Source organism: Heterocephalus glaber, unplaced genomic scaffold, assembly GCF_053883595.1.
Source record: "Heterocephalus glaber isolate CG9 unplaced genomic scaffold, H.glaber_assembly_v1.0 deba00000546, whole genome shotgun sequence".
Taxonomy (NCBI): Eukaryota; Metazoa; Chordata; class Mammalia; order Rodentia; family Bathyergidae; genus Heterocephalus; species Heterocephalus glaber.
The window spans coordinates 5044119-5057781 of NW_028258147.1; the positions used below are offsets into that span (position 1 = coordinate 5044119).

General features: G+C 31.6%; 1 protein-coding gene across 4 annotated transcripts in view; it reads right to left on the reverse strand.

Moving 5' to 3' along the window:
• Mkln1 (muskelin 1) overlaps positions 1–13663 on the reverse strand; it is a 175005-nt gene that overhangs the window by 113204 nt on the left and 48138 nt on the right. For 2 of the 4 annotated variants that reach the window (XM_087204420.1, XM_013076486.3), the window contains exons 3-6: positions 13016–13158; positions 11412–11500; positions 2233–2342; positions 489–681 (exon numbers count right to left, since the gene is read on the reverse strand). In XM_087204420.1, the coding sequence (XP_087060546.1) occupies positions 489–681; positions 2233–2342; positions 11412–11500; positions 13016–13050 (427 nt within the window). In that variant the 5' untranslated portion in view covers positions 13051–13158. Of the gene's footprint in view, positions 1–488; positions 685–2232; positions 2343–11411; positions 11501–13015; positions 13159–13663 lie in introns of those variants that run through there. The other 2 variants (XM_087204419.1, XM_021237549.2) reach the window with 2 other exon arrangements.

Below are 13663 nucleotides of genomic sequence, written 5' to 3' on the forward strand. Positions count from 1 at the left end.
AGATATTCACATTCTTCCAAAGCCACATATAGGCCACTTAAGAAAATCAGCTACTACTGGCATTCACTCTATACAGAGGGTGTTTTAAATACAAATTTCTTTGCTCCTTATAAGTTTTTACTAACAGTACTATCTGAAATCCAACATCCTCTCTCCAAAATTACAGTGCTAAAGACTCTACTGGCAATTGCCAAAAACACTTGGAAACAGGTGATACTGAAGGTAATATCAAAAGATTATTTCTAAATTGGCCTACTGCTACTTAAGCAGATGTTTTCTCATGATGACAAATTTAAGCATGTGAGTTTACATTCCTCTTTTTTTTAAGGCACCATTATGAATCTATCTTACATGAAAGAACTCCCTAACCCAAGGAACTAACAATATTTATAGAGTAAAGTAATAAAAGAAAAAATTAGGTAAGAGTCTAATGGGAAAAACTCTACGTTCTTTTTGAAAAAGTTACCCTAATAATCAAAGTTTCATACCATTTACAGCTTTCTCAATCAATTCTTCACAAGCATCAAAATCACCCTTCAATACCAGTTTGTCGTGCAGATCTGTTAACATAGGATGTTCCAGTGCTATCTTAGTTTTCTTTTGCAGTGATTCAAAAGCCTCTGTATAGTTGTGTTGTCTGAAATGTTTTAGGCAAAGGCGAATGGCTTCCTGTTCACGGTACTACTAGAACACAAGAGAAAGCATGCAAAAAAAAATTTGCTTAGTTGTTACCACAGGAAAAAAATAACACTAAAAATAACCAACCTAAACTCAGCACTTACTATTTGTTAAGTACTGTACTAATCTGATTATCATTATTTTCATCTTTTAAATAGCAAAACTGAAGCTTAGTTCAGTTGGTTGTAGTAACTTGCCCAAAGGAAATGAAACCAGACCTAATTCCAGAGTCTGAACTTTGAAAAAAGATGTAACACTATGTGTAATGCTCATTTAACATTGTAAAAATCTTACCTCCCACAACTTTCACTAATCCAATTACAATGCAAGTACCAAAAGCATAAATTATATCATGCTTTTTGCTCTTGCTTAAGAATAAACTGTTATAAGAATGACAGGTATTCTAATTTTATAAACAGGTTTTACAACTCAAAAATTATCATACAGAAATTAAATTTATCATCTATTAATCCAAAAAGTAGGCACTTAATTTATAAAACTTTTCCCCTAACAGGATGAATAACAAAATATAAGCTCATAAAAAGAGGCCTGGTGGTGCATGCCTGTAATCCCAGTACCAGGAGGCTGAGGCAGGAGGATCACAGTGAGTTCAAGGCCAGCCTGAACTATAGTGAGACTATCTCAAAAAAAAAGAAAAGAAAAGAAAAACACAAAAATCAGAAGAACTTTTTTTAAAAAATGAACTGCAAGAATATGTTCTGGGATTACCTGAAGTTTTCTAAGTATACCACTGTACAACAAAAATTAACAAAAGTACCATATAATTAAACAATGATTATAAAAATCACCCTTTAGAGAGGAAGAAAATAAGGATTTGAAACACAAATTTGTTTATCGCTAGCTAGCTGACTTCTTGACTAATAAAAGGTTATGAAATATCCACTCCTCACACACTGTAATTACCAAGATTTAACCTTATCAAATAATCAAAGAATGATTCTATATCCATTCTAATTTTACAGTAATAGCTTTTTTTGGTCTCTAAAACAAGATCTATCATTATCCATATAACAATATACTATAATTATATTAGAAACAGTAGCACCTGTTTATCATGTTGACTCTAGGGTCTCCATCATACCCACATCTTAAAATTTCTATCAGGTAATAACTAAGCCACTAAAAGCCATGTTCAAAGTATCTATATCAATATAGGTTAAAAACAAAATTCAGAGCCAAATCATTGTAAGATAATGGCAGACTATAGAGCCAGACTACCTAAGTTCATATAATGGCTTGAGCTCTTAACAACTGTGTGATTCTGGGCAACATATTTCACTTCTCTGTGCTCTATTTCCTCATCTGTATAATAATGAAGATAATAACTGCACCTACTCAGAGTGATAACAATTAAATGAATTATCAAGATTGGTTAGAAGCTGGCACAGTGTTAATGCTTAAAAATGTTAGTTGTTGAATCACTGTAACTTTTATTATTAATCTCAGTATTTTAAATTATTCTCAATGAAGATAAGCAAGTCCTCCTTCTACAGGCATTAAACATAAGGTCAAAATTTAAAAACATAACCCTACCTTGCTGTACCAGTTGAGACATGGTTGTACTACATCAGGATCATCAATGCCACTAAGTTCAACATACCAGATGCTAAAGTTAAAACTGGGTCCCCAGGACAAGAGTGGAACTTTAAGAAGGGAAAAAAAAATTAACATAGTGCAATAAAATCTTAACAAACTAAATCACTATTAAAGCCTGTAAGGATTTATTCAACAATGTTTTCTGAGCATCTTCTACATCCCTAGCACTACATGCTAGATGCTAAGGCTATAGTAGTAAAAAAGAAACACATGACCCCATTACACCATGAGGTTTCCTTAGTTAACAAAACCCAGTAAGATAATTCAAAGTGGTCATATATATATATCCCCAAATAAACAAAACCAGAACTAGGTGATTTAACAAGTCAATTTCACAAAACCTACATAAGAATATAATTATATTATTTAAACTAGGTCAAGAGTATAGAAAGAGATTTAAAGTTCAATTATTTATCAGCAATAATCAGGATATTAAACTAATCACTGCTATGAATGTATATCTAAATTAAAGAAAAAAATGAGAAAAATTTCACCAGGTTTTCATTGTAACCAAATATACTTCATTCCAGGAAAAGAAAGATGATTCAGTAATAGGAGCTATATTAATGTAATTCACCACCTTAATAAAATGCTAAAAGAAAAACATTATTTACTTATTTATTTATTTTGGCGTACTGGGCATTAAACCTAGGGATTTTGCACTGAGCTACATCCTCAGACTCTTTTATTTTTTATTTTGAGACAAGGTCTCACCAAACTGCAAAGCTGTCCAGGCTGGGCTCGAATTTAAGATGCTCCCGTCTCAGCCTCCCACAGTGCTGTGCCATCAAGCCTGAGTGTTTGATTACTTGATGCCAATAATAAACTAATAAAATGTAAGTTCTATTCATTGTTTTTTAAATCCTTTATATATAAGGAATATAAAGCAAGAGGAAATTTCCTTACCTAAATGTTTTTAAAAAGCATCACAAACTTTAAAAATTAAACCTAATGAAGACATATTAAATATTTCCATTCAAGTCAGAACAAGACAAAAAGGCCCAATATCACTACTACTCAATACTATACGAGAGGTCTTAGCTACTGCAATAAGAAAAAAAGTCAGATTAAAAAAATTGTCACCAGGCACAGTGGTATACATCTGTAATCCTAGCACTTACAGAAACTGAGACAGGAGGATAGTAAATTCAAGTCCCAACTAAGGAACTTTGTAAGAACCTGTCTCAGAATTTAAAGCATGAAGTTCAGTGGCAAAGTGCTCAAATTCAATCCCCACCTCCTCCCTAAAACAGAGCTGTTTGAAGATTATAGGTAACTCTCCACCTTAAAACTTCAAAAGATCCAACTGAAAAGCTTTTTCAAGTTTGTTTACCAACATAAACATGTAAAACTCAACGTGTCCTATACTTGTAACCAATTAGAAAATAAAACAAATCACCTTTGTAATCGCAAAAAAGGCTGAAAGTTATCGCAGAATATAGCAAAAACATGCAATATTTATTAAAAAATTTTTACTGAAAAGCTGAATAAATGAAGTGACATTCTATCTTCCTCAATAGTAAAACTCAATGTTGTAAACATGTAAATGCCCTTCATTATAAATTTAATGTAATCTTAATTAAAAAACCCAGTGGTATATATTAATTTTTCTTGACGTGTAACTAAACAAGTTGACCTAAAAAAGGAACACAAGAATATCCACAATAATAAAATAGTAACACAAGTATACTACAAAGATATAATAATCATATCACTCTGTTATTAGTCCAAGAAAAGGAAAATAAATTAGTAGAACAGGGGAAAAAACTAGCCAAAAATCTCTGACGTATCCGGAAGAATTTAACACAGAATGAACCAAACTTTGCATCAATAACAATGGAACAGTGCAGAAGTTTCAAAAACATGATCCTTGAACTTCTGGAGATTCCCACAATACTTTTCAGCAGTTTCAGGTGGTCAAACTACTCTTTGTAATACACCACCATATACTTAAACTCTAGTAAAAAAGAGAGTTCACTTAAGGATGTTTCTGATGATGCAGTAAAAATTAGTCTTATTAAATCCCTATGATTAAATATACATCTTTTTAGTATTCTGTGTGACAAAACTGGAAGTTTTAAACGACTTTTACTGCACAACAAAGCATAATGGTTACCTTAAGGAAAACGATGTGTACAACCACCATTTCAGCTATGAGCCAAAATAAGTGGGTCTTTTTCTGTATAGGATTCTTATGCTTGACAGAGAAGGTGACCAATAACCTGATTATTCAGATTTGGGTATTTGTTAGACATTCAAGGAAAACTAAAGATAAAAACTAAAGGAAAAAAATCCAAAGGAAAACTAAAAACAAAAATCAAGAAAAACTAAAGACAGGAGCTGTTGAAAATAAAATTCGAATTTTTAAGAGAAAATCAGAATTTTGGAAAATGAGTGTCTAGGAGTTTAAGCTTAACTAATTTCCCAAGATTTTTCTGATTGGAGGTAATATTAATGAAGATGATTTTAAAATATTATATAATGGAATGTTTCAAAGATCTGTATAACTCAGTGAACCATTTTCTAAATGACAAATGACATTATAGAATCACACATGGATAAAAAGTCCAGGATAGACCACATTATCTGATTGCCAAGCCCACTGAATTCAAAGTTCATTGCCCTTTTCATCATATCAGACTAAAAAAGGAACTAAGACATATGGATCAGATATTTTTCCTATAGTTATTTAAAGGAATCTGTGTGAGTAAAGACAGACACAGGCAGTAGCAACCAACCATGTGGATATATGAAACACTGTGAGAATGTTTAATATGGTTTTCAGCTTACATGTGCAAATAAGAAAATTTTCCAAAAGTTTTTGAATCAACAAATCCTAAATTTTCACCTGTTTTATCCACTCTTTCCCCCTCTCTCTTGTTTTCCACTCCCCCACCCTGCCCCGTCCCATTTCATTTTTTCTTTTAGAGGTACTGAGGATTGAATGCAGAGCATTTGCATTGAGCTATATCCCCAGGTCTTTTTTTTTTTTTTTTTTGAGTGTCACTAAGTATAAGCTGCTCAGGGTGGATTCAAACTTCCTGCCTCAGCCTTCCAGAGTGCTGGAAATACAGGCATGCACCATGATGCCCAGCTTGTTTATTTCTTTGTATAGCACTGACATTTAAAAGTCTACTACATCACACAGCAATAACCACCAAGTAGTATAAGTCAGAATAAAACATGATTCTAATCCCAGAGCTACAAGAATATATACATGTAACCAGATACACAGTATTAGAGGTTCAAGTTCAATAAAATTAAGAGAAGGGGAATCTTCCTATTAAATCTATTTAAGTCTCAGCAAAATATCCATTTTTTATAACACTTAAACAATTTTATTCCAATGAGATTTACTCTGTACACCCAGTGGCCCAATAGAAATGTTTCTACAATAAAATTTGTTCTATTTTGTACATTTGAAAGAACACAGGAGAGGAAGGTCAATTTCCAAGTCATCTAACAAAGGATGTCTTACGTTACTGATGAATGAACATGTAATTGTTAACAAATTAAAGGAATTTGTACAAAATGACAAGATGATATTCCCTCATTTCAACTTACCAATGTCTTTTTTTTTTTGGTTCCGGGGATCAAATTTAGGACCTTGCTCTTGCAAGGCAGGCATGGGACCACTGAACTAAATCTCCGCCCTGACTAATGATTTTTGGGGGCATTAACAATCTTAATAGTTCATATCAGACATATTATATATGATTTATAAGAAATCTAAATGTGAATTGGGGGCTCTGGAGCCACATTATTTAATCTCTTTATAGAATGTGTCTCTGCTCCCACCTTAAATAAAAGAATAAGAAACTCCTAATAAACTGTATACCTCAGGAGTAGTAGTTTCTACAGTTCAACCACCAGTCTTTCCCAAAGGCCAGACACAGACACAATCAAGATGCATCCTTTTTCATAAAATGGGATACATACAGCAAAAGAAAGCTACCAGACTAAGACTCTTGCTACTCTTAATTGAGGCACAACTGTGGCATATTCAATGTGCTTTAACAATATTACTTAGGAGCTCTTTTCTAGATGAATAAAACAGCTATTTCAAGATGCCAGTCATTTTAAGATCAGGTTCCAGAAGATCCTGAAAATTCAAGATTAACCACTCTGAAGAAGTATCTATTCCACTATGGAATTAATAAGTATACAAAGTATTTAGCAAAGTAACTGGTATAAACTAAGTGCTTGATAAACGCTAGTCTTTATTATCACTAGTATTCTTATTTAATTTTCATTTTAATAACATGTTTTTAAAATGTTGCCTTTCCACTCTCATAAAAGGCTATCTATCTATCTATCTATCTATCTATCTATCTATCTATCTATGTATCTAACTATGCCCATGCAGAACCAGGATACCTTCTAGACTTAAGATCCAACCTAGACTTCCACACACTCTGGAGATTCAGAATATATGTCACATCCAGTCTAAACTGAAGTTTCTCTGAAGGCCCCACAACCATTTGGGCTGCAAATGACTCCTTTACAGAAGTTCATTGTTTCCATAACTAACAAAAACCAAGACTCCTGCTAAAATCCTTCCAAGACTCAGTATCTCTTTCTTTCTTGCTAATTTCCTCATTTAGCTGTTACCATGATATAAATGAAGATGTACATTCTTCTAGTCACTGGTAACCAATACTCATCCCATGACATTTTAGATTTCCTTTCCTTTGATCCTATCTCCCACTGAAGTTCTCCCTCCCAGATTTTTAACTTACTTTCTGGAATCTATCCTCCAATTAACAATGCTCCTCCTTTACTAATTTTCCCTATCTTTCTAAGCCTTACCTGAAGCCAAGATTCTTTCTCTCCACTTCCACTCTAAGTCCCATCAAAAACAGTACTCCAGTAAGAGCTCTTTGCCTTGCATCATGATCATTTTTTGGCTGCTCAGTAAAACCTATGACATACCACCCTTAGTTTTAAATATATAAAGTAAAACACAAAAAACTGCAGAGTAAATCAATTATATTAAAATACAGTTATAAGATAAACATTATAAGAAATTAATATTCTTCCATTAATACATTAAATAACAAGATCTAGTGGCAGGTCTAATACCTAAACATAATTTCAAGGTTGTGATGAAATACGCAACACTAATGTGATAGAAAGAACCTGTAACTTTTATTTGTAGCTTCTAAACTTGGACAAGTCACAGGTGCTACAACTACTATTATCAGTTATTATTCATAATTGAAAAAAATGCCAAATGTTAGTGACCAGTTAGGAAACATAAAGATGCAACTTCTTCCTCAGCAAATTCATGAAGCTACTGATTTATCCCCTGAAATTCTTATATAATTCAAAAAGTAATAAAGTACATACACAAATGTCTACACTAAGGAAAGCAGTTTGCTTGGCACTTTTGAAATTTGAGGAAACAGAAGACGGTTACTCTCTCCAAGGATTTCACAATCATCCTAAGGAAATAATACATATATCATATGGTAAGCGAACTTGACCTTTGGAAGTAAATAGACTTGAGTCTATGTCCAATCACTACATTTTAATACTAGTATGGTTTTAGCCTAAACACTTAACTTCAACACTTCAGTTTCCTAACCTGTAAAGTAAGTACAATAATACCAATGTCAGTAAGTGTTAGGTGTTTCATAAATAGTACTTACTGTTATGTAAAAGCAGTACAATGTTATGAAGTTCAAAGTGTTATGCATATAACACAAATTCTATGTCTTTGACCATCACAGGCTAGCTAACTTATTGATCTCTGCCCTGTTTATTTAACTAAAAAAGGAAAGATTTTAATCTGCTGTTAAGATACTACATGTGAAAGCCCTTACAAAACCATTAAAAATAATATAAATATTAAAAATTCTAAATGATTGCTGAAATGACATCATGATCCAAATTATACCCGTACATATTCTTTTTCTATAGTACCTAAAGAGACATTCAAAATGAAATCATTTCCTTCATAAATGTAATCTTAAAATTTAATAACTACCAACTGCTCCACAAATCAGAACAGAACTGAAGAAAATGTCCAATAAAACTATCTACCCTATCATTAGTCACAAAAGGTATTACCATCCTCATTTTATACAAAAGGTAATTTTAAAAAGAAATATAAAATTTACCTGAAGGAAAGCAGCCAATAATACCAATTTTTACAGAAAACTCAGAAAGTTATCCAAATATTAACATTCTAAATATCACATATAAGCACCTACAATTATTTGGAAACCCCCTGCCACATAGTAAAACTGGGATTCTCTTCCTTGTTAACAATTTGGGATCACATTCTAATTTAGTTTATGCAAACAATGAATAAGATATATTCAATGAAAATTATAATTAGATGTCACTGCATGATTTGAAGACAGTCTGTCATTGAGTTAGTCTTGCTTCTGTTTCCTTCCTTTAGTATGAAGAACTGAAAGTTAACTATATGTAGAAATTGTGTTATTTTAAGATAAACTGGTTTAAATAAATCAAGATCTTTTAAACATTATCACTGTAGAATATAAACGTGAAGTAACCAAAAACTTTTAAGATAAATTCTATTTATCCCAACCAGATATACAAATATCTATGCTAAATCATAACTCACCAAAAGAGAGCTACAGATTATTCAAGTCTTTATCAGAATGAGTTTGTAAAACATATGGTGATAAACCAAAATAATAACATACAGCCTTAAAGTTTCACAATATCCTTATATTAATTTCAAAGAAAATTTATCAAGAAAATGTCCGGGAAAAGTTAGAAAGCATTGCAAACTAGTACTAACATCTTTTTTTTTGGCTTAAATTCTTTTATTGGCACATTTTAGGTATACAATATGTTTACATTTATCATTGGTTGCTTGTACCTGTACATGATGTTTCTTGGTTCTTATTTTTTCCCCATTCCCTGCGCACCCTTCCCTACTTACAAAGACTTTGTTTCCATTTTTTCCTTTTCTCATAATTTTTCCTTTCCCTTTTTTCCTTTTCAATACTAACATCTTTTAACTGACAGGAAATATGAAACTGTAAATATTCTGAATATCAAATGAGTAATATCTATTTTTTTTGAAAACTCCAATTAATATTGTGTCTGAATACCATAAAACTAACCTGGGTCAAATAAAAGATATCCCTTATCATAAGAAGGTTGATAGTGGGAATGGAGAAACAGTATTCAAAAGATACAAAGTTTAAACTAAACAAGAGAAATAATTTCTAGAGATTTACTGTACAAAATGGTGATTATAATAATGTACTGCATACCTGAAAACTTCTGAGAGTAGATTTTACAAGTTTTTAACACACACCCCCACAGAGTGTGAGATAAAAGTTATATTAATTAGTTTGATTTAATCACATCACAATATGCACATATATTGAAACATGCTGTACATCTTAAATATATATAAAAGTATAAATACTCAATCACTCAGCAAAAGAGAGAAAAAAGGAAGAAAAAAAGGCTGATGGAGGAAGGAAGAAAGGGCTCTCCTGTCTACAGATTTGAAATACATGATCACAAAATTGATAAAGCTATGCAAAGGCCTTTAGGAATTTGGGCAGTCTAAATACTGATAAAAGAATTACTTACTAGTACAAAAGAAGAAACAACCAACAGTTAATTTATTGCAAGAGATCAGAATATAAGTTCTTATTTACAATTATTTACTAAAACAGAAACAATAGTTACAAAAGAAAAATAATGCACTGGATATCCAACTAATCAAAAAACAGTTTTCCCTCAACAGTCTTTTATTAAGACCTCAGATAATCTTTTTGCCTAATATTTCAGTTGGACTATTAGTTATACAGATGAAATCTGACTAGAACACAAGTGTTTTATAGGTTTTAATAAATGAATTTTTTATTTTTATACAATACTGTACATGCAGATATTAATAAAGAAAATATAAAAAGCACTCTTCCATGAAAAAAATAAAACAAAATTCATAACAAAATAATTAGAGAATAGCAACAGTTAATACACTGAATGTTTTGCTGAGACTTGAGTAGATGTAGTATTTTTCACTGTGAGTAGTATACTAGAATCTCATACATTCCTTTTGACTCAACCAAATGAACAGGCTTACCCTTAATAGCATAACACATTATGACTATAAAATACATTGTAGGATTCTAAATTTTATTATTATTCCTTTTGAAACATGACTCATTTCAATATATTTTCAAAAATGTACAATAGAGATGGAAAGAAAAAGATTCAAATCTTCAACTTTCCTACCTTCTAAATAATAAATCCTAAAAGAAAAAAAATAACCTAACATTTACTATTTTTGAGGATGCATTACAAATACTTTCTTAAGCTAAAATACTTTCTAAATAAATATGTCTTAAAGCAGTATTTTTCAAACAGTGATTTGCAAAGTACTAGTAGCCAAAGAAATCAGTGTAATGGGTTTGACCACTAAAAAAAAAAGAAATACAAAGAACAAAACAGAAAATTACTATATATACTGCCTTAAGGAATTCAACTATATTTGGTTTTAGAATGTAACAGTTTAGAGTAACTGATAAACCCATAAAACAAGGCAATCAAAGCAATTTATCTTATAAAAACATCTAAGATCTTCAAATGAGAAAACACTTGGAAGAAGTTCCACTTGAAATTAATAAATTATAGTATATAGTTATATAGTATATAGTATATTATATAGTATATATTAGTATATAATATATATATAGTACATAGTATATATAGTATATAGTGCATAGTACATACTATACACTATATAGTATATACAGTAGTGTATATATAACATATAGTATATATACTATATAGTATATATATAATATGTAGTATATAGTAAATATAAATATAGTATATAGTTATAAATTAGGGGCCACAGAACTTTTTCTGTAAAAGGCCAAAGAGTAACTTTTGGGGCTTTGTGGGCTATATGGTTTTTTTGTAACTATTTGCCTCTATATTTGCAGCACAAAAGCAGACAATGACAATATGTAAACTGGCCAGTATGGTAGTCTTCCTACAAAATTTTATTTGAAAATATAGGAGACTTTGAGGACCTAGTCCATAAGCTGTATGTAGTTTGTAGGCCAATGGCATAAAGAATTTGTTTCTATACCAAAAGGCTAAAACCTTACCTATCTTAATGAATCGACAAGGGAACATCTGTTCATCAATTTTATGCTTCAAGGTGAATGTTTCTTTGTTATAATCATTCTTTAAACCACTGTGAGGAAAAAAAATAAGGTTATCAAATTTGGTTTTATAATTTAGCAACACACAAAAATACAGAATAATGCCATACTCAGACTGTAAGTTCAAACTAATATTCATAGTATTTGATCAAGACAGCATAAAGAAGTAGTTGAACGTGGGAATACAGGCCAAAGCTTGTACATTTAAACCAACTGCAACACAAATGCATTATATGAGGGCTAATGAAAAATATTCAGTCTTCACAGATGTGTCTATAGTGTATGGTAAAGTATTACAGAGCCTAGTGTCCTTAACATATAACTGTATGTGTATGACATAAAATTTCTAAGTCATGTGGAGAAATTTTTTAAAAATTCACTCATATCTGACAACTTAAGCTAAATAATAGAATTTATCAAAGAATTAAGTTACTTAATTCTCAATGAGATGTCAATATTCCTTTTACAATTCAAAAGCTTTTCAAGGTCAGTCTTACTCTATAGGTTTAAAATCATCAACTTTCTCCTAAAGACAATTAATCCATATTACCTCTCTATTTAACCAAATAGCACTGACACAAGTATTTACAGAAGAATCATTTTCCTTTCAGGTTGCTTTATGTCCTGAAGTACTTTCACAACTTAAATCAAATACAGGAGTAATATTTGCTTATATAAAGTACTGTCAGTGGGCATAACATGTCATAGATATATTCTACATCTCTACAGCTTTATTTGTCCCTTTCATTGGCTCTCTGATTTTTCATTCTGAGGTACAACTTAACATTCCTGGTGCCTCATGTTTTAAAACTCAAATTTACTGAGCTCTTTCCAAGTGGCAGGCACTGTGCTAGATATAGTCACATACTTTTTTAATTTACAGAACCTTCTTGTTAGTCTCCATCTTATAATGATTATTCTCATCAATGTTTCAGATAGGATTTATATTTTTAGAGCAAGGATTTTTTTTTTTCTTCCGAACTTCTATCTTCCTCTATAACAAAGAGTTTGGTTAAAGCTGAAAGTGTTACTCACAGTTCAAAATTATGACTGAAACAGAAGGGGAAAAAACGGATTCTTTCTTCATTGCTAACCATATATATATCATTTTGTTGAGAGAGGGTCTCACTATGTAGTTCAGGCTGGCCTTGAACTTACTATGTAGCTCAGGGGGGCCTCCACCTCATGGCAATCCTCCTGCCTCAGCCTCAAGTACTGGGATCACAGGTGTGCATCACCATGCCTGGCCATCACTAACGATATTAACTAGTATCTGGTGGTTAAAAATAAAAAAGCTAATTGCAAGCCACATTATTAAAATAAAGAATGAGGAGCAAAATAGGAGAAACATTCTTTACTCCCTTGAAAAAACCCACACAGATGTACCTACAAAGAAACTAAGACTATGGATTGCTTAGAAATACTTTCTTCCGAGCTGAGGATTTAGCTCAGCGGTTCTGCCACCTGCCTCGAAAGCGCAAGGTCCCAAGTTCGATCCTCAGTACCAAAAATAAAAGAAATACTTTCTTCCCCACAACATAACTCACCTAGACAATAGCTCTGTCATATTTTCTTCATTCATTCCACCAAAGACTTTAAATTTCTTCAAATTGCAGACGTGAGTTTTCTCATATTTTCCAAATGTGATATTCTGAACTATAGCAGGCCTTTCAAGCTTTAGAATCAAGTACTAAAAAAAAGAAACAATGAAATTATATTCTCTATTTCAGACAAATAGACAACTTTAAAAGTGGAAAGTTTTAACATTAAAAGAAGAATGAATAGGGTCCAACCTGCAGTGGCAGGTTTATTTTTTAGCTAAAGAACAGTATACAACAGCTTTATAAAGACTACCAGACCATCACCACTTTTTCACATTAGTAGGGCCCAGAAGCTACATTATTTAACATTATAGGTAGAGGAGAAAACATGAACTAGTGAAATAACTTCTAATGAAGGAATAGTACTGAATAAAAGATATAATCACACTATGAACAACCAACTAAAACAAGATTAGAATGCAAAAATCACAACTACATATTCCCATGGAGTTCACTAGCTATTCAATGTTTGAAGTCAATGATAAAATTTTTAATCCAGAAACAAGTTTAGAGATTTACTTCCAACTCTGCTCAATTTTACAAATTAAAAAATCCAGACCTACTATTGGTCAATACAGTAGGATCGGTTAGATC